The sequence below is a fragment of the Erpetoichthys calabaricus genome, chromosome 10 (assembly GCF_900747795.2).
Source record: "Erpetoichthys calabaricus chromosome 10, fErpCal1.3, whole genome shotgun sequence".
In the NCBI taxonomy this organism is placed as follows: domain Eukaryota; kingdom Metazoa; phylum Chordata; class Cladistia; order Polypteriformes; family Polypteridae; genus Erpetoichthys; species Erpetoichthys calabaricus.
The window spans coordinates 14,526,669-14,549,168 of record NC_041403.2 but is presented as its reverse complement, the minus strand read 5'-3'; the positions used below and the strand labels follow the sequence as shown (position 1 = coordinate 14,549,168).

General features: G+C 44.4%; 1 protein-coding gene across 1 annotated transcript in view; it reads right to left on the bottom strand.

Annotated features, from left to right (window-relative positions):
• lrp8 (low density lipoprotein receptor-related protein 8, apolipoprotein e receptor) overlaps window positions 1–22,500 on the bottom strand; it is a 485,237-nt gene that overhangs the window by 34,082 nt on the left and 428,655 nt on the right. Inside the window, exons 12-16 of the mRNA XM_051932703.1 lie at window positions 20,376–20,494; window positions 9,226–9,356; window positions 5,373–5,514; window positions 4,959–5,111; window positions 581–1,033 (exon numbers count right to left, since the gene is read on the bottom strand). Coding sequence (XP_051788663.1) covers window positions 581–1,033; window positions 4,959–5,111; window positions 5,373–5,514; window positions 9,226–9,356; window positions 20,376–20,494 — 998 coding nt within the window. The remainder of the gene's footprint in view (window positions 1–580; window positions 1,034–4,958; window positions 5,112–5,372; window positions 5,515–9,225; window positions 9,357–20,375; window positions 20,495–22,500) is intronic.

Sequence of the window (22,500 nt, the reverse complement as noted above, 5' to 3'; positions counted from 1 at the left end):
TCAGAAGGATAAGAAGGTGAATAACGAGACGAGAGCATCAGCAGGTCACTTCGTGATGATTTCTTTGTATGCTGTCAGTACAGCACTTCAGAATCGATTCTTTAACATTTCACTATATTATGATTTATATATTTTGACAGGGTTAGCTTTTACTTCGCCCTGATTGATTTCTGTTGCGGTGTTGGTATATCACTCTTTATTTATTTAGTGACAGTATTTGGCTTCTTATCGATTTCTTCATTGACGCGGGGTCAGCAGAGAGATTCTGAAAGAACCAAAAGGCAGTGAAGTGGAGCTGTGGAGGTTAGCGCTTCAGTGATCCCTGGACGTAGATTAAATGGGAGAACTGCCAAAGACTGGGATACGGAGAGTGACTATCATAATAGAAATATCTATAAAGATGATGAAGTGAAGCTTGTGAACACCACAGAGATCATCCTTTTGTCAAGGAGGACTGACAAAAGGAGTAGTCGGCAGGATCTCGGATTCAAGCCCAAAGAGTCCAGCTACTGATGTGCATGTAGAAACCTAATAAAATAGAGACCCCCCCCACCAGCCGAAAAGAAAAAGTTGCACATACCCTGATGAGACAAATTGTTGCTCTCGCTCTGCTCATCGTCCGGAGGTTTGGCCACCGCAGTAGTGTGCTGGCTGAAGGCTGGAGTCCAAGCAGTGTTGAACCATGGGTTGAGGCTCTCCTCCATGTCTGCTCTTACTCCAGCCACAGGGTTTGTATTGGCAGCAGTGGTGATGGTGGTGGTGGTGGTGGTGGTGGTGGGAGCAGCTGAGGTGCTGGTGGTAGTGGTAGCAGTTGTGGTGCTGGTTGTAGTGGTGGCAGTTATGGTGCTGGTCGTAGTGGTGGCAGTTGTGGTGGTGGCATCTGTAGTGGTTGAGGTAGAAGTCATAAAAGCACTAGTAGTAGCAGAGAAGGGGGCATCCTCCGTAGTCAGGGCAGGACTGCTGGGGGCAAATGCTCTCGTTGCATTGGTTGTTGTTGCCGGCTTTGTTCCTTTTGGCTTTGCTGTTGTAGATTCTGTGATAAAAAGGAACAACATTAAACTGGGAGAACAGACCGCATCGGGTCACCAAAGCGCCCGCCTTACAAGTGACAAGCAGATGAGATCAGGGTGATGAGCAGATGCAGATGAGCAGTGATGGCAGAGTACTGTCGTGCTCCACGTGTTGAACACATATGTGACAGCTTGCTAATGCTTACTCAAAATACAGGACAGCTAGTGGACAACCAATTTCAACCAACAGGGGGTGCGACTGGGCAGAAGGAGGATCTTACAAGACACTGAGAGCCGAACAGCAGCCTATGGCTGTAGAAACAGTCAAGATGTGAAGATGGTGGGTGCCCAGGAGTTCATTACTCCCAAACCACAGGACTGGAGAAGGACAACAGGAAATCAAAAACAGCACAGGCATCAGAGCCAGCTGTGCAGTATGGAGGGTACTGGGGAAGTTTGGAAACCCCAAATTAACCATTTGGACCCCCTGAAAGTCTGAAAATCAAAATGGTGCCTCATAAAGATTTGTAGTAATGCATTTTATTACTACAAATGTTTGTCATGTGCCATCTGTTGGAATGACAAATGCAATGCATTTTATAACTACAAATTCATTCCAATAGATGGCGCCTGCTGAAACTTATAAAATAGCGAGCCCACATAGAAATGGGAAAAGATGAAGAAGAAGAAGATGGTGCACTGCAAACATTAATGATGAATATGTTGAGGTTCATGTTGATTACACAACTAGTGTGTGTGTAACATGTATACAGTGGTGTGAAAAATTATTTGCCCCCTTCCTGATTTCTTATTCTTTTGCATGTTTGTCACACAAAATGTTTCTGATCATCAAACACATTTAACCATTAGTCAAATATAACACAAGTAAACACAAAATGCAGTTTTTAAATGATGGTGTTTATTATTTAGGGAGAAAAAAAAATCCAAACCTACATGGCCCTGTGTGAAAAAGTAATTGCCCCCTTGTTAAAAAATAACCTAACTGTGGTGTATCACACCTGAGTTCAATTTCCGTAGCCACCCCCAGGCCTGATTACTGCCACACCTGTTTCAATCAAGAAATCACTTAAATAGGAGCTGCCTGACACAGAGAAGTAGACCAAAAGCACCTTAAAAGATAGACATCATGCCAAGATCCAAAGAAATTCAGGAACAAATGAGAACAGAAGTAATTGAGATCTATCAGTCTGGTAAAGGTTATAAAGCCATTTCTAAAGCTTTGGGACTCCAGCGAACCACAGTGAGAGCCATTATCCACAAATGGCAAAAACATGGAACAGTGGTGAACCTTCCCAGGAGTGGCCGGCCGACCAAAATTACCCCAAGAGCGCAGAGACGACTCATCCGAGAGGTCACAAAAGACCCCAGGACAACGTCTAAAGAACTGCAGGCCTCACTTGCCTCAATTAAGGTCAGTGTTCACGACTCCACCATAAGAAAGAGACTGGGCAAAAATGGCCTGCATGGCAGATTTCCAAGACGCAAACCACTGTTAAGCAAAAAGAACATTAGGGCTCGTCTCAATTTTGCTAAGAAACATCTCAATGATTGCCAAGACTTTTGGGAAAGTACCTTGTGGACTGATGAGACAAAAGTTGAACTTTTTGAAAGGCAAATGTCCCGTTACATCTGGCGTAAAAGGAACACAGCATTTCAGAAAAAGAACATCATAGCAACAGTAAAATATGGTGGTGGTAGTGTGATGGTCTGGGGTTGTTTTGCTGCTTCAGGACCTGGAAGGCTTGCTGTGATAGATGGAACCATGAATTCTACTGTCTACCAAAAAATCCTGAAGGAGAATGTCCGGCCATCTGTTCGTCAACTCAAGCTGAAGCGATCTTGGGTGCTGCAACAGGACAATGACCCAAAACACACCAGCAAATCCACCTCTGAATGGCTGAAGAAAAACAAAATGAAGACTTTGGAGTGGCCTAGTCAAAGTCCTGACCTGAATCCAATTGAGATGCTATGGCATGACCTTAAAAAGGCGGTTCATGCTAGAAAACCCTCAAATAAAGCTGAATTACAACAATTTTGCAAAGATGAGTGGGCCAAAATTCCTCCAGAGCGCTGTGAAAGACTCATTGCAAGTTATCGCAAACGCTTGATTGCAGTTATTGCTGCTAAGGGTGGCCCAACCAGTTATTAGGTTCAGGGGGCAATTACTTTTTCACACAGGTAGGTAGGTTTGGATTTTTTTTTCTCTCTAAATAATAAAAACCACCATTTACAAACTGCATTTTGTGTTTACTTGTGTTATATTTGACTAATGGTTAAATGTGTTTGATGATCAGAAACATTTTGTGTGACAAACATGCAAAAGAATAAGAAATCAGGAAGGGGGCAAATAGTTTTTCACACCACTGTATATATATATATACATACATATATTATATAGTTTTACTGTCAAATAATGCAAAGAGTACGTGACACGTGTTTCGCCCTTATTTGGGCTCATCAGGCGTACACACTCACTGCACCCCTCGTGGGGATCGAACTTCGGACGTCAGCATCAGCCCCTTTATGCTGCGCCACGGCGTGTGGTTCCACACGCGTTACCTGGTAGGTAACCACCCATACAATCAGATTGTGTTTCAGACTACAAATGCTATGAATATATATATATAAATATGTGTGTGTGTATGTATATATATTGTAACAAAGGCACTATATAGGCGCCTGACCCGACACAGATGGACAGACAGGCATGTATAAAATAAATAAAGACTTTTATTTTTCTTCACCTGCGGGCGCACGTCTTTCCTGTGACCCACAGGCAATACACAGTCCCAAACACCACAGTATTCCCACAACACAGTTTTCTCCTTTACCACCACTCCTCCTCAAGCTTAGTCCTCCTCCTCCCGACTCTGGCCCCTGAGTGTTGGTGGCTGGCCCCTTTTATATCCCAACCAGAAGTGTTCCAGGTGTTTGACCACCTGGTCCCAATTGCACTTCTGGGTGGGGCTGAAGACTCGTCCAGCCCGGCTGTTGAATCCAGACAGCCCCCCCCTAGCGGCCACCCCGGGTCCCAACCAGGCTGTGGAAGACTCCATCTCCCATGGAGCCCTGCGAGAGGTTGGGGAATCCCCGTCGGCCAGGGAGGCTGCCACCAAGCGTCCCGGGGGAGGTATTGAGGTGCCCATGTTTGCTCCCCCGGAACATAAGCAGCAGGGGCGTCCCGGCTGGGCATGGGACCCGACCGTTCGTCACTATATATATATGTATGTGTATATATATTGTGCTGCGGTGGGTTGGCACCCTGCCGGGATTGGTTCCTGCCTTGTGCCCTGTGTTGGCTGGGATTGGCTCCAGCAGACCCCCGTGACCCTGTGTTCGGATTCAGCGTGTTGGACAATGGATGGATGAATATATATTGTGGTGGATGGCCAGGGGCCATGCCTGGCCGGGACGCCCCTTCTGTATATGTTCTGGGAGAGCAGGCATGGGCTGCACAGTACCTCCCCAGGACCACTTGGTGGCAGCCCCCTGGGTGACTGTGGTGCCTCAGATACCCACAGGGCTCCATGGGAGATCTGGGGTGGCCACCAAGAGGTGCTGCAGGGGTTCTTGGGCCCGTCTGGGCCGTAGTTCAGCCACACACACACACACTATATAATATATGAAAGTTCTGCGAAAGGCCACAACAGTTCTGTGATGTCAGGATGGCATTGCAAAGCATTGTGGGGTGCATGGAAAAACTGTTTGCCTAAGCCAGCTGCATGGTAAATTTTCAGGAAAATATTCATTAAACAAGGTCAGCGTCAAACATAGCATACTCGCTGTGAAAAACACCTTGCTGTCTTTCTCCAACCAACACTAAAAAACAGCAATGGCTCAGCCAACATGACGTGTGTGCGGCTTGCCATGTTCCACAATCCAATGTAGACCCGGAGTAACAACCACAAGGGGGTGAAATTGCCTGACCTGTATGGCAGTGCCTCTTGTCCGAGTTGAGCAGTATCCCATCCGGACAGGCGCAGGTGAATTTTGGGGAATGCTTGGTTAGCTGGGGTGCAGGCAGGCACATGTACTCACAGCCACCGTTTGGCAATGGGCCGGAGTTGCAGCTGTCTTGAGCTACAAGAAAAGAAGAATGTTTAGTGAAAAGAAATGAAGAAATGGAAGATCAGCTCTGATAGCCCTCCATGCCCCTGTCCCACTCCTGAGGATCATCACCCCCAGCACGTTTCTTCAAGCAAACAGGAGTCAGCAGGCTCTCATACTCAACTCACTCATCACCCACTAGTGGACACGCAGTGGCAATGAGTGCCAACAAAGCTGCAGCGCCCTCTCCAGATCCCAGGCAGATTTGTGGTCACCGAGGACTGGTCGGCTCACCTTGGGGTTGTCTGAGTTCATGGAAAATGACGAGGCCATGAGGGTTATTCAGACGTTCAGCCAGCAAGGAGATGTCGTGTCCAGTCAGCCTGTTGGCACTGTAGATGGCGTCATTCTTCAGGTCAGTCCAGTAAACCTTATCCTGAAAGACAGAGAGGGAGGGAGAAGAACGGCTTAACAAATGTCAAAAGAATGGCCAAACAGCAGATTGATTAAGAGAAGTGGTGTCCTGTCTCATCCAGCATTTCCCCCCCGGCTGGGGTTCAAAGTCGTGTTTCTGGTCTGTTGTGTCTAATTTTGTATTCATTTATTTGTATTAATGTCACTTGTACATATTATGTATATTTTTCTGTGTGTTTATTTGTAAGTGGTACTGACCTAGGTTATGTTCCATGTGTTTTGTGGGCGGTGGCCTCAAGGGGCGGGGTCACCTGCCAATCACTGCCAGGAACGCCCCTCCACACTACTTATGGGAGGGCCTTCTATGTGAATGCGCTGAGAGTGGAGAGTTTCCAGTGTTTTCTGTGCCTTGCCATTGCTCATCGTGTTTCCTGGAGTTTTTGAACCTGTGCTCTGTTTTTTGACTGCAATTCTGGGTTCTATATCAGGACTTTGTTTACTGTGAATCACCTCGCCTTTTCAGGCAGTTCCTTTGTGCCTGTACAGCCTTTTGTGATAAAATAAACCTTTTATTCTATAAAGATCTTTCACAGCCCTGTTGGGTTTTGACGGCATTTCCCCCCTCTAGTGGTCAATTTGTAGCAGGGCTACATAATAATAAGTATTTGTTTTTTGTCTGTGCCGAGTGCGTTTTGTTTTCATCGTCCCGTCTGCTATGCTATACGTGTGTATAAGTAAATGTTGTCCCCATAAGATCAAAGGGGAAGGATGATGAAGGGAGACCGCAACCCCGAGATGGAAATTACCTGTTGTTTTCCACCAATTACATCCAGCACTGTCATTATTTAAACTAGAGCAGCGTAAAGGAAAGAGGGGCGAGGAGAGAGAAAGAGAACGGAGATCGTGCGGAGGAAGGAGCCATTAGAACATTAGAACAATCTAGATGAGAACAGGCCATTCAGCCCAACAAAGCTCGCCAGTCCCATCCACTTATTTCTTCCTAAAAAACATCAAGTCGAGTTTTGAAAGTCCCTAAAGTCCTCCTGTCTACCGCACTACTTGGTCGCTTATTCCAGGTGTCTATCGTTCTTTGTGTAAAGAAAAACTTCGTAATGTTTGTGCAAAATTTACCCTTCACAAGTTTCCAACTGTGTCCCCGTGTTCTTGATGAACTCATTTTAAAGTCACCGTCTCGATCCACTGGACTAATTCCCTTCATAATTTTAAACACTTCAATCAGGTCACCTCTTCATCTTCTTTTGCTTAAACTGTGAAGGCTCAGCTCTTTTAATCTTCCCTCATAACTCATCCCCTGTAGCCCTGGAATCAGCCCAGTTGCTCTTCTCTGGACCTTTTCTAGCGCTGCTATGTCCTTTTTGTATCCTGGAGACCAAAACTACACACAGGACTCAAGATGAGGCCTCACCAGTGTGTTATAAAGACTGAGCAGAACCTCCTGTGACTTGTACTCCACACATCAAGGCGCTATATAACCTGACATTCTGTTAGCCTTCTTAATGGCTTCTGAACTTCTATCTATCTATCTATCTATCTATCTATCTATCTATCTATCTATCTATCTATCTATCTATCTATCTATCTATCTATCTATCTATCTATCTATCTATCTATCTATCTATCTATCTATCTATCTATTTTGTATGTCTGTATGCATTTCACACTATTGAATTAAAACATGAATGCTGTCAAAACCAAACAATGCAATTCCAAACACACAGATCTGACTTCTTCATTTGTCATTGTGTCACATGTCACTGTGTCACTTTATTCACAGGTCCAGTCGCATGTGTGATGTGTTGTTTAGTTAGTCAGGTGACTGGCACTGAGGTGTATGGTGGAGTGGAGACACTGAGGTTCACTCTCATGGAGTCATTTCAATGTTCGTCTGTCAGTCTTGATCTGAACTTTGACTTCATGACATTCATGTCAGACTCACAGAGGTATGGAGACCCAAACAAAGCAGACATTTTCAGGGCTGCTTGGTGAAGATTCTTATAGTTATCTGGCTCTACTAAGCTCCAGAAATGCTGTTGAGAGACTTTAACTGCACATTATTTTGAAGGTTTACTAATATATAATATATAAAATCCAATGTATGTCAGTCTGTCTGTCCATTTTTCACGAGAGAACTACTTCACAGATTTAGATCGGGTTTTTTTTCTGGAATTTGCTTGAACATTCCAGATGATTTTGTGACTTCTCTCATTTCGCTATGTATCACAGTTCGCTTGCGGTAATCGATTTATTAGCGTGAATCCGAGTGAGACGCAGCGGGCAGACAGGGGGCTCTCCTCACTCACTGCCCAGCTTCGGGGTGTGTACCTTAATAGCTCCACTTAGCTAGCAAACGAGAGAACAATTGAAGTCAACTTTGTTTGATATTTAAAATAAAGTGTTACATATGAGCGGCACGGTGGCGCAGTGGTAGCGCTGCTGCCTCGCAGTTAGGAGACCCGGGTTTGCTTCCCAGGTCCTCCCTGCATGGAGTTTGCATGTTCTCCCCGTGTCTGCGTGGGTTTCCTCCCACAGTCCAAAGACATGCAGGTTAGGTGGATTGGTGATTCTAAATTGGCCCTAGTGTGTGTTTGTGTGTGTCCTGCGGTGGGTTGGCACCCTACCCGGGATTGGTTCCTGCCTTGTGCCCTGTGTTGGCTGGGATTGGCTCCAGCAGACCCCCGTGACCCTGTGTTTGGATTCAGTGGGTTGGAAAATGGATGGATGTTACTTCTGATGAGTTTGAGTCCGGATATTCTCTTAAGTGTATGCCACATTGAAATGATAGATTGCAATTCAGATTGTGGATCGTGATATGATTTTTTGGAAAGATCACCCACCCTTAATTTGACTAATCAACGTTTCACGTTTATGTAGGATTCATTAACCCTTTGGAGAACTTCTTGGAAAGGGGTTGTGACGTACCAGTAGCTCGCGTGCGACGTGTTGGAGACCCCTGCTGTAAGGAGTATGGCTTGTTATCGTCTTGAGAGTCTTCAGGGTAGCCGAAGCGCAAGACTTGATAGTGTAGTGGCCGGTCTAAGAAAAGGGGTCGGTCATTACAAATTTTTGAAAAGTGTTTTGGTCCTGACTAGTAGATTGCATCTTCAGGAAAGGAAATGGAAGTTGACTAAAAGGGAATTGCAGAACATTTTATGATAAAGGGTTTAATTTTAACAATTCCTGGAATTTTAGGGTCCCCCACCATAAATTTAGATTGAAGTTCACTGCTATCCCACTGAAACCATTTTGTTGTTTACGGACACTAACACTCACTGGAGGGCTGGAGCTTCTATAGGATGAAGGACACAGATACTTATCCAGGATCTGCTGGATGCAGACCTGCGTCTTACGTTGTTAATATTATTAAAGCTTTGTGAAGGTAGCCCGCCCCTGTTAGGCATTAAATCCTTTAATGGCAGCCTGACCCTGTTTGGAACAGTTCAGCCCAAGCAGCGGGGGAAACTGAAGGTAAGGTGGGTCTCGTCCCTTGTTGGGGTATGCAGAGGTGTCGTGTTTACAGAGGTAGCCAGCCCTTATGAAGGATTCCAGAGGTAGGTATTGCAAGGTGTGCATGCAAAACAAGGTTTACAATTTAAGCATTTCCAGGATCAACATGTCCACCTATTGGCTAAAGTGCCATTTGTGGGCACGTTCATGAAAGAACACATTTGTTTCCCGAACAGCAAGATACAAACCTCAACAGTTCCTTACTTACCTCAAACACTGTCAGGGCTAAAGGGTGGATTGTGAATGGAATGAGGACCTTCCTGTTTCCTCCACTGAAGTCCACGCTGGATATGAGGTGAAGTTTAGAGTCGGCCCAGTAGAGACGTCTGTTTGGTAAATCTGAAACAGAATCACGGAGGCTGTTGAGAATTCATTCAAGCGGACTGATGGGGACACTGGACCACAGTGATGCTCACAATGGAAACTTCCAGACACACACTAGACTTCTATTAATTCTATTTCAATGTATAACCTTTTTTTTTTGTTCACATTTCTATAAATTTCACTAAACCACCACTTTCTCTAACATGCAGAAGGCTCGGGTTTCTCATCTAGAGCCGTGGCTTCAAGCCCTCTTCTCCAAACCAACTGTCTTATCAGGTTATTAAGGACCTCCGAGACCAAATACGTAGGCAGTCAGATTTTTGGGTGACTGTGGGCCTTTCCTGCCTCAATGGGGTTCAGTCACACCCCCTCTTTGGGATGAGAACGCAGAAAAAACATTATTAACTGTAATGATTATAAGTATCCATCTATCCATCCATTATCCAACCTGCTATATCCTAACTACAGGGTTGCAGGGGTCTGCTGGAGCCCATCCCAGCCAACACAGGGCACAAGGCAGGAAGCAGACCCCGGGCAGGGCGCCAGCCCACCGTAGATGATTGTAAGTATTTAACTCACAAAATACCAATGACTGTATTTTGTATTAATCATGCTGTAGAGAACTATATGATTTTATACTTCTATATGATTTGATCTGCATTTAGGTAGGAAAGGAATTATGTTTATGCAAAGAATATGAGACTGATTTAATTCTTCTATGTGAAACAGAACACCCTGTGATATTATGAATCAATGTAGAGATAGATAGGTAGATAGATATGAAAGGCACTATATAATAGATAGATAGATAGATATGAAAGGCACTATATAATAGATAGATAGATAGATATGAAAGGCACTATATAATAGATAGATAGATAGATAGTGAAAGGCACTATATAATAGATAGATAGATATGAAAGGCACTATATAATAGATAGATAGATAGATATGAAAGGCACTATATAATAGATAGATAGATAGATAGTGAAAGGCACTATATAATAGATAGATAGATAGATAGAGAAAGGCACTATATAATAGATAGATAGATAGATGTGAAAGGCACTATATAATAGATAGATAGATAGATAGATAGATAGATAGATAGATAGATAGATAGATAGATAGATAGATACTTTATTAATCCCAATGGGAAATTCACAATGTGATCGTTTTCTTTACTCTTGCTTAAAATTATATGACAAAAATTGTCATTTATGAATTAATAAATAAGGGTTATTAATCTAATTAAACAAATATAATCTAATGAAGATATTAAAGTTATAAGAATGTAATCTCTTTATAACTAATGCAATGAACTTAAAGAAAACTGCTTAAAATGGATTTGTACTGAGACGGGCACATTCTTTAGATAATGTAGGTGTCTGGTACTGCTTTGTTTTTCTCTACTCCTATGTCATAAATTAAGATGTCCCCTAATATTTATGGATGACCTCAAATTGAACTGTTATGTTTTTTTCTGTTCTCTCTTTGGCTAATGAACAAGCTAGGTGATAAAAGGGTGAACAGTTTTGTCTTTTTCCAGTCTGCCCACATTCTCCAACAGGGCAGTCTCACAGTTTTTTTTTTACTCACCAAGAATAAAGAATAAATAATAAAGAAATTGCTTTTAATTTTAAATTGGTGTTTATCCCGTCGTTTTCCGACTTCAGCGCTCACAGGGACACCACATGACATTCAAGTAGCATGTAAACCACTTCACCTCGAGGTCAAATGCGTAACGGGGCTACAGCCACTGTGTGGATAAATGAGGTCCTGGACCTCACTGCTAAAAAACCCAGGACCGGAAAGGTGAAGCCCAACTAAGTCTGTCATCTACAGCAGGGGTCCCCAACCCGCCGATTGACAGCCGGGCCGTGAGAGAACTGCCAGCAACGGAGACTCACTCAGTGAAGGGCTGCAGCAAAAAGGCTGCCCCCTTCACTGAGGACACTTTTCAGAGCGCTAGGCCGGCGGGGCTTTGCAGCGGCGCAGAGAGAGGAGCGAGACCGCGGTGAGAGAGCATTACAATGAAGTATTTTGATGTTTCTGACAGTTTCCCCATATGACACGAGTCTGTAGAAATCTCGTTACTACGAAGTAGTATGCATTATATAGTGCCTTTCACATCAATCAATCTGTTATATAGTGCCTTTCTATCTATCTATCTATCTATCTATCTATCTATCTATCTATCTATCTATCTATCTATCTATCTATGCATTATATAGTGCCTTTCACATCAATCAATCTGTTATATAGTGCCTTTCTTTCTTTCTATCTGTCTAAAACAAGCTCAGGGCTCTCACTGATTCTGCATTATGGTAAGTTGTATAATTTCTATTAATAATAATAATTCATTACATTTATATAGCACTTTTCTCAGTACTAAAATTACTAAATTATAACAATAGTAATAGAAATGTAATGTAAATTGTGTATAAAACTGCCCTACGAACCCGCCCATAATCACCCCACAAACCCCAACCCTCCAAACTGGTCCCTGAAAAAATTTGCTTCTAGTAAAATGGTCCTTGATGTCAAAAAGGTTGGGGACCACTGATCTACAGCACTCTGTAGTGCCAATAACAACTAGCAGGCGGCAATTCTACCCAAAGGCAGGCTGGGTTTACCATCTGACCAGAAAATCCAAACAAATGGGTGTTGTGAGATGGAGTCTCAAGACTTAATGAAAAGGTTTGAAGCCACCAAAATATAGCTGGCCGTGGGTTTTACCAGTCAGTTCAGAAGAGGTGCATCCCATCCAGCTTACTTACAACTTTGAGCAGTTAGCTTTGGCCAATCAGGCCACAAACATGGGGAGGTGGCAAAATAACAAGAAATGTCTCAAAATATAGCAAAAGCCCCACAAGGAGGAGGGTGACTGTAAACCCCCGTCTTCTGCACAGATGGGAAAGCAAAAAATCTTTATGAATTAGGGTTTAATAACAAAAATAGAAAAATACAAGGAAAAGCTAAAAAGAGCAAACTTAAGCAATCCGAGTGCAAAGAAGCAGTGTGGAGAAAGCCAGTGTGTGTGAGAGAGAGCGAGAGACACTGTCAGAAGGGGTGGAGCCTGAGCGAGAGAGCGAGAGACACTGTCAGAAAGGGGTGGAGCCTGAGAGAGAGAGCGAGAGACACTGTCAGAAGGGGTGGAGCCTGAGAGAGAGCGAGTGAGCGCAGGCTCGCAGGCAGCTGGACAGTTGAGCCCTAGCGGGGTGTTTGGCAGCCACCTAGGGCAGCCGATTGTCGCTCTCACTGAGCATTCTGTGAGGAGCGGGAGTGACCAGCAAGAAGGATGGGCGGGAGTCGTGAGGCTTGGGAGATGGATTCCCCAGTGTGAGCGTCCTGACCGTTGGGGAACCTAAGTCTTGGTCTGGAGAGTGCTGAACCGAAACCAGGGATCGGGAAGCCACCAGATCAGAATGGAGAGAGAAGGTCAGCTGCAGAAAGGGCGACTCCCCTGTTGAGAAGCCTGATGGGAGAAGCAGGGGAGTCGCCAGGTAAAAGAAGGCACCGCGCTTTGTGTTTTAAATAGATAGATAGATAGATATGAAAGGCACTATATAATAGATAGATAGATAGATAGATAGATAGATAGGAAAGGAACTATATGATAGATAGATAAGAAAGGCACTATACGATAGATAGATAGATAGATAGATAGATAGATAAGAAAGGCACTATACGATAGATAGATAGACAGATAGATAGGAAAGGCACTATATGATAGATAGATAGATAGATAGATAGGAAAGGCACTATACGATAGATAGATAGATAGATAGATAGATAGATAGATAGATAGATAGATAGATAGATAGATAGATAGATAGATAGATAGATAGATAGGAAAGGCACTATATGATAGATACTGTTAGGTCCATAAATATATGGACAGAGACAACTTTTTTCTAATTTTGGTTCTGTACATCACCACAATGAATTTTAAATGAAACAACTCAGATGCAGTTGAAGTGCAGACTTTCAGCTTTAATTCAGTGGGGTGAACAAAAACGATTGCATAAAAATGTGAGGCAACTAAAGCATTTTTTAACACAACCCCTTCATTTCAGGGGTTCAAAAGTAATCGGCCGGGACACCTCCACACTGGGAGGACCGAGGGGGAGCAAGTGTGGCCAGAGCGTTGCCTCGTTACCTCCCCCAGAATGCTAAATGGCAACCCCCCTGGGTGGCAGTGGTGCCTCGGACTCCCGCAGGGCTTCATGGGAGTTGGAGTTTGGGGCAGCCCTGTTGGGATCCGCAGGCGCCGCCAGGGGGCGCTGCAGCAGGAGCTGCTGAGTCCTTATGGGCAGTTCTTCAGCCACACCCGGAAGTGCAGCCGGAAATAAATCATCAAGCACCTGGAGCAACAGCCATTACTCGGGGAGCCAGAGTCGGGAGGAGGAAGACAAAGCTTGACCCGAGGAGTGAAAGAGATAAAGAGAAGTGTTGGTTTTGTGCTGTGCTTATTGGAACTGTGGTGTGCCTGTGGGAACGGGGAAGGCGTTGCCCACAGGCAGAAGAAAAGAAAAATAAAACATTTACAAGTAGCCCCCAGGTTACGGACATCCGACCTACGACATACGAACGGGGCCAGAACTGCGATGCATGCGCCTCAGTAACTGCCGCTCCGTCATCTTCGGCTTGGGGACGCTGCAGGCGGTAGCTGGATGGAGGCTGGAGGGGGGCGATTTCGCTGCTCGCGCAGTGTAGTGTCCCTCGGGCGGCTCCCAGTGGCAAGCGGTTTCACTGCCTGCCCACCACACATGGCTGCCCCGTTCGTTCTAGGTGGGCGGCTGGTAATGCTGCAAGCGGAGACCCGGTTGTGGTTGAATGGAGGCCATTGAGGGTGAACGGGGAGGCGGGGGGTAGCATTGTAGTGTGCCTCGGGTGGCTGCGTGCTGAATGGGGGCGGTGGTGTTGCGTACGCTGCAGGCAGCATACTGTAGTGGAGGTGACTGTGAGGTGGGCTGGTGATGAACTGCCCCTCGCTGCCCCCATTCATTCTCAATAGCAAGCCTGCTTGTACTGAGAATGACTCAGGCACCGCCGAGTATCTATCTATCTATCTCTCTATATTATATAGTGCCTTTCATATCTATCTATCTATCTATACTATATAGTGCCTTTCATATCTATCTATCTATATCTATATTATATAGTGCCTTTCATATCTATCTATCTATATCTATATTATATAGTGCCATTCATATCTATCTATCTATATTATATAGTGCCTTTCATATCTATCTATCTATCTATCTATCTATCTATCTATCTATTATATAGTGCCTTTCCTATCTGTCTATCTATCTATCTATCTATCTATCTATCTATCTTATATAGTGCCTTTCCTATCTATTTATCTATCTATCTATTATATAGTGCCTTTCATATCTATCTATCTATTATATAGTGCCTTTCCTATCTATCTATCTATTTATCTATCTTATATAGTGCCTTTCCTATCTATCTATCTATCTATCTATCTATCTATCTATCTATCTATCTATCTATCTATCTATCTAAATTATATAGTGCCTTTCATATCTATCTATCTATCTATCTATGTATCTATATTATATAGTGCCTTTCATATCTATCTATCTATCCATCCATCCATTTTCCAACCCGCTGAATCCGAACACAGGGTCAAGGGGGTCTGCTGGAGCCAATCCCAGCCAACACAGGGCACAAGGCAGGGAACCAATCCTGGGCAGGGTGCCAACCCACCGCAGATCTATCTATCTATATCTATATTATATAGTGCCTTTCATATCTATCTATCTATCTATCTATCTATCTATCTATCTATCTATCTATCTATCTATCTATCTATCTATCTATCTTATATAGTGCCTTTCATATCTATCTATCTATCTATCTATCTATCTATCTATCTATCTATCTATCTATCTATCTTATATAGTACCTTTCATATCTATCTATCTATCTATCTATCTATCTATCTATCTATCTATATAGTGCCTTTCATATCTATCTACTGTTACGCACGTAGCAGGAAGTTGTCTCTTGTCAGTACAGGGTGGTCCAGATCTAATTATGCAGATCTAGATTGTCTGGATGACTTTGATTTATGCGGGTATGATTCCAGTTCAGCATGAAGACGATTCTTCGTGTCATCAGTTCACACACTTCTTGTTGGACCGGGATTTTTCGGGTGATTTTCTATGTAATAAACTGAATAAGTTATAGTGTAATGAAAATTGCATAATTAGATCTGGACCACCGTATACATCAGACGTGTTGACGTCTGGTGCCTAATCTGCTGTGATAGCGTGTATAGTGCTGTGCAGAAGAGCTCATCTTAAGCTTTTGTCTTCACCCTTCAACAATGTCTCTGAAACACAAATCTGATACAAGTGCTGGTGATACAGTAAAGAAGAGAAAAACCATCACCATTGAAAATAAAGTAGAAATAATAAAAAGGTCAGAGAGAGGTGACACTCCATCATTCTTTGGCAGAGCACTTGGTTACAGTCGGTCAACAATAACATTTATTAAAGTAATGTACCTGTTCCGACTTACATACAAATTCAACTTAAGTACAAACCTACAGTCGCTATCTCGTACGTAACCCAGGGGCTGCCTGTATTTGTTTTATAAGTCTGTGGTGGGCTGGCGCCCTGCCCGGGGTTTGTTTCCTGCCTTGCACCCTGTGTTGGCTGGGATTGGCTCCAGCAGACCCCCATCACCCTGTAGTTAGGATATAGCGGGCTGGATAATGGATGGATGTTTTATAAGTGTGCCTCCCGTGTCTGTCTGTGTTGGCTCAGGCACTGGTATAGCGTCTTTGTCACACTGTATATTTAAAGAACGTATTAAAGAAAAAGAAAATAGCAACGAAAACAGTTGAGGACATCTCAGGATCTCCAACTCTCGACTCTGCTGCACAAACACCAATCACTGGCTTCTTGAGTAATGAGGGCCATGCAGCTGATCGGCTTCAAAATCCGTTGACAGCTGTGTTGTGATGACCCATAATGCACTGCGTAAGTGGTGGTCAGCCGCAGCTATGGTCTGTGACGTGACTCCCTGATGCCCATCAAGTCGACTGTTTGAGCACATACAGACGTAGTTTGGAGTTCGGCGACGGCTTCTCGAGTGCAGTGAACTTTGCCCATGTGCAGTGATGCATCCCACCTTACAGAATGGAATGTTTCCTTCAGGGTTGTGTCACACCGGGGGGTCGATCGATTCCAGCTTCAGTTCTTTTGTTGCCATCTCCCCCGTCAGAAGTAACAGGCCGTGACCCCAGAGGTCCTTACAGTCAGCGGATTGACAACAAATCCATGCAAGTCTGTGAGGGACTTGTTAGTTTTGTGCTAAAGCGTGTGACACAGCCAGCGTCCCAAGAGTGTGTGGACCAGTGGCCGATCATCTGTGTTGAGAATGGCTCCCGCTGTTTGGTCAATTTCATATGTAAGCAGGTAGACTGCCTTTGTGCCGGTCTCCTCGGGTAGCTGAAGGCCTGAAAAACAAGTTCTGTTTGTGCCTGTTGTACATTAGCAGCTAGTTTGGAGGCTCGCAGGCGACCCCTCGCATGACAGTTGGCTGCCACGGGGTAACGTCGTGGAAAATGCTTTGCTCTTCACACTGACCCTAAAACCCTTGGAGGAATGGGCTAAAATTCCTCCAAGCCGACGTGAGGGACTGACCAGGAACTGAGGAGGACTTCACACCAAACACATACCTTCTGCCCCTCACAGATGTGTAATTCTGGGTGATTTTCCCTCAATAAATCAATAACCAAGTCGGATATGTTTGGTCTCATTTGTGTAGCTGGGTCCTCCATGTCTACTTTTAGGACTTGTGTGAAAATCTGAGGATGTTTTTTAAGTCATGCAGGAATGTGGAAAATTCTAAAGGGTTCACTAAATTTCAAGCACCACTGCATAGTGCTGTGTCACCCAATGTTGTGGTGTGAAATTTTACAGATAAGTTGATCAATATTTTGTATTTGTAACTTGTAACACTAATGTCTGTCATTGAAAAGAACAGCAATGGTTTGATGTTTAAGAACCCACACCCCTTTAAGGACTGAGTCTCTTTGTAATTTTACGACAGGGTTGTTGGGGGTGGGGTGGGGTGGGGAGTGCCTCAAACCAGTTTGCCCAGTGATTCTCTCAGTCAACCCCCACATGGAGGCCAACTATCTAGCTGGCAAGCATCACCTTAACAAATGGTTTTGGAGGGCAGGTGTGAAGGTATTCTGTGCCCCGTTGGTCTGATGTATGGCTGTTTGGGATTGACTTGTATCAGAAGCCATTCAGGGGCAACTCGGCAACAGACGACTCGGCGGAAACACAAGGGGGCAACAGACAACTCAGCAACAGACAACTCGGCGAAAACACAAATGGGCGACAGACAACTCGGCGAAAATACAAGTGGGCGACAGACAACTCGGCGAAAGGACAACTCAGTGAAAACACAAGTGGGCAACAGACAACTCGGCGAAAGGACAACTCAGTGACAGACAACTCGGCGAAAACACAAGTGCGCGACAGACAACTCGGTGAAAACACAAGTGGGCGACAGACAACTCGGCGAAAGGACAACTCAGTGAAAACACAAGTGGGCGACAGACAACTCGGCGAAAGGACAACTCAGTGAAAACAGAAGTGGGCGACAGACAACTCGGCGAAAGGACAACTCAGTGACAGACAACTCGGCGAAAACACAAGTGCGCGACAGACAACTCGATGACAGACAACTCGGTGGCAGACAGCTCGGCGAAAACACAAGCGGGTGACAGACAACTCGGTGAAAGGACAACTCAGTGACAGACAACTCGCCGAAAACACAAGTGGGCGACAGACAACCCGATGACAGACAACTTGGCGAAAGGACAACTCTGCGACATCCTTTACCAGTTAGGTAATAGTTAGGCTCAAAGAGATTTTTTAATGATATTTAAATGACAACATAGGACACCAGAAAATCCACAGAATCACCTGCTTTATGAGAGTCCCAATACGTTAAGAGTAAAGATATTCCTTAAGCCGCACTCGCAGGTCACCTTTTGTATTCTAAATATCGCTATCATACGATTACGATCAACACAATTTGTATAAAGGATTAGCAATTTTGTTTGCAGAAGATAATATAAGATAGAGTTTGTTCCATCTGCAGAATAAAGTTTGTTCGTCAATTATATACATTTATTTTCAACATTTTTAATCACGTTGTCATTTAAATATAATTAAAAAATCTCTTTGAACCTAACTATTACCTAACTGGTAAAGGATGTCACCAAGTTTTATTTCACCAAGTTGTTTCTTTGCCGAATTGTCTTTTGCCGACTTGTCTTTTCGCCAAGTTGACTGTCGCCCAGTTGCCACTGAACCCCTTTAAGTACCACAACGCCCTATTGGTTGTAGGGTTTGGACAGAGAGTCCATAAATTTGCTTGCTTTACCCCTCCCTCTCCTCTCTTACACCATTGCCATGAAGAGCACAGCTCGGCAGCCATATTGAGACAGGCATGTGGCCTGTTCTGAACAAAGCTGAGCACCAATGAACTAGAGACATTATAACTAACAAACAAGTCTGTGTGCCGCCTGAAACGATACATCGGCATTTATCAGGTGTATGGTTGCCAATATTCAAATGTACTTTGCTTATTGTTATTTATGAATATTTTCAACTAGCCATGTGCGCCCAACTACGTTGCGCGTGTTAAAGTTGTCTGTGAAGGTCTCCCTGTTTAAACGCGGCTGCCAGTCGTGAACTGGGCCCTTCGTCGCACAGCATTATGATTTTTTATAAGGGAAACAAAATTACAAAACAAAACCCTTGGACATTGATTCGATGGGAACGGCCTACTCGGAATCACTGCAGTAATTATGTGGTGGTGGAGGAGCATTTCTGCTTCTCTCCGTTCACAGTCCGTCTCGTTTTCATGACGCTGTCGTTTCCTCTCACAATCTCTTCTCAACCTTTCTCCAATCTCGCAGGTTGCTTTGTGGCAATCCAAACAGTAAGGAAGAACCAATGCTTCTTTCTTGAACTCCAAACGCCAACTGATGTAAAATCACAGAAGTGTGTCCGACTTATATACTCTGACTGCCGACTCCAAGAAGCGGGTGAACATTTGATTTGGACGAAGTGCTGCCAACGACGGTCGATAGAAACACAAAAAACCACAGTCTCGACAACGAAGCAGGTGTCGACGCCAAATCTAAACACAACGCACGGTGTCGACACCAGATCTAAACACAAAGAGTGCTATCGACAGTGTTTGTAAAGAAAAGTAACAACCAAGGCAGTGTCAGGGGAACATGAATTCGCGGACAAACAAAGATCAAGATCCAAATGAAGATTATATATAGAGATTAGTTAATTTAAAGCACAACAATTTGTTTAGTTTGAATGTCTGTGTTTTGAGGTGTGACTGGAGTACTACAGTCTTCAGTAGTATAAGCCTGGAGGAGATTCTTAATGTAATGGCTATGTTTTAGCTGACTCTCTACTGCCATCTAGTGCTTCTTCTGCTAATTCATTCGCGGACAAACAAAGATCAAGATCCAAATGAAGATTATATATAGAGATAATACATTATTTAAACTGTAACTTGTCTTTTACTACACCTAATTGCCTGAGGTTACACATGTAGAAGGGAAGGTGGGGAGAAGTTATAACGTATAATACCTTATAAACAGTGGTAAGTCTGGCAGATTTGAGGCGTTCTGACAAAGGCTACATATTAATAACACAAAAGGGGAAAGCAGAGTAAAATATGACTCTACGCAGACAAAACACCCAACATGTCGGTCGTTCACTGAACTCTTGAGACATGACGGCACCACCACTGCTACAAGAGCAAAACCTCTCGACTGTGTCGGCGTGCTGCTGACACTGAGGGGCCGCCACATGCGGTAATTGACTGTTCGCTGCAGCTGGCAATTGGGTTAATGAGTAGGTGGGTCTAATAAAGTGGGCACTTTGTGAAGGGGCCAATCAAACGTCACCTCCCACCTCGCCAAACGCTTAGCACAAGAGTACTTACCCAGCGCAATTCCGTTAGGCCATTCAATGTTTTCTGACACCAAGATCTGCCGGCTGACTCCATTGAGCCCTGCCTTCTCAATCCGGGCCTGGTCTCCCCAGTCTGTCCAGTACATGAAGCTGAAACCACAGATTTAAACATGAATACGGACAGTTGTAATATGTGCAACGTTTATAAAGTGTGTCTGCCACACATTTGCTGCATACAGAGGACTCATAAAGTCTTGAGACTCCTTCACTCCTGGCTCATTTTATTGTGCTGTACATTCCATTTTCAACGGATACATTTACTATTTTGGCTCATTAGTCTTCCATAATGACAAAGTGAAAACAAGACTTCAGAACTGTTTGCAAATGGATTAAAAATCAAAAAACTGAAGTATCCATAGTATTCAGACCCCTTGTGGTGGCCCCCCAAATTGTGCTCAGGCGCCTACTGTTTGCTTTAATTCTCCTGGAGATGTTTCCAGAACTTGATTGGAGTTGGGACACTGTGGGACACTGAACTGAGTGGACCCCATTCAGAAAGACACACATGTAGAGAAGGTCCCACCATTCACACCGGCATGGCAGGGCAGAAACCCAAGCCGTGAAGTCTCTGTAGAGCTCTCAGCGGCATTCCATCAGTCAGGCACTTACGGGTGGCGCGCTTAAGTAAAAGGCTCACTATGTCAGTGTGAAGAACTCGCAGAAGACGAGGAGTATTTGGGACCTGACTGAGTTAAGGTGGGTCTTTCCTTTGGGGTCTCATTTATAAAACTTTGCAGGGATTTGAATGTGAAAGTATGCGCGCCTGTATGGATACCTGGATTGCAGTCCCATTAGAAAGCCCTGCGATCTTTCATGGGTGCCACCAGGGGGAGCTACAAGGGACAGATCATCCCCACTTCAAGAAACTTCCGCCTGAGCCGGAAGTGCTTCCAACCTGTGGTGCGGTGAGACTGGAGGTACTCCTGGGTCTGGCATAAAGGAAGACGCTCAACCTCATTCAGGTGAGTTGGAGCTGGGAGAAGAGCTGGAGGAGAGGAAAGAAAGAAAGAAAGAAAGAAAGAAAGAAAGAAAGAAAGAAAGAAAGAAAGAAAGAATAGGAGGAACTGTGCCAGTACTCTCTTTGTCCATTACCTGTGAAGGAATTTGTTAAATTATTATTTGAACCGGGACTTGTGTTGGTGTGCTGGAGGGTTTGGGGGCACAGTGGCACCCCCTATAGGTTACAGTATACCATAAAAGAGGAAAAGGTATAAAAACTGGCATATCAGCATTTGTACACAGTGCACCCTTTACAAATCACCATCACTTTGTAAATGTGTGTCCGTCTGGCTGCCACCCTGAGACAACCATCTGTTGACTATGCTAATCAACATCCCACATATGCAGTCACCATCACCTTCATTGTATGGAAGGGCAGACATCCACCCGATGCACTGAGATACCACCATCTCCATTTGAGAAGTCCTAAGAGCTCTGATGGCATACCGTGTCTGCTGTGCGCTCTGGGGGTTGGACAGATCATAAGATGCCAGCGTCCGAGCGGGTAGCCATCATCACCCTGGCACACGTAATGGCATAGTACAGACCAAACAAAACACTGAGGGTTCAGCCAGTCACCTCACCAACAAGCCAGCCATTATGTACAGTGCCATCAGCAGGTGGGTGGCAAAAGTCAAATTATGGGTTGACCGAGGGCATCAAGCCACAATGTTAGTGAGTCTCATCTTGGTATGCCAGTAAAAGTCAACTGTAATTAAAACCAGGATGTGAGCAGGTGTGGCAGTCTGTCTTTGTAATGCCAGGCCCAAACTGGCACATGGCTCCAAGAGGACGGCACAACGCATAACAGAACAGCGGCTTGCCGATATGAAGTCTTGAGTGATCATTTTGTTGGTTTGTCTGCAGTTTGTCGTGTGGAATATGGTTGGCAGATGGAGCCCTCCCTGAACATGGAGGTGCCCTGAATTCCAGCAGGGAATCATGGACAATGGAGTCCTTCTTCACCACCCTGCTGGATAATGTGGGGACCGCCAGGGGACGCTGCAGGAAGGCCCAGGGACTTCTATTTGCCTTATAGCCCGGAAGTACTTCCCAGTCAAAGAGACAGAGGAAATGACGTACTTCCGGGCTAAAGA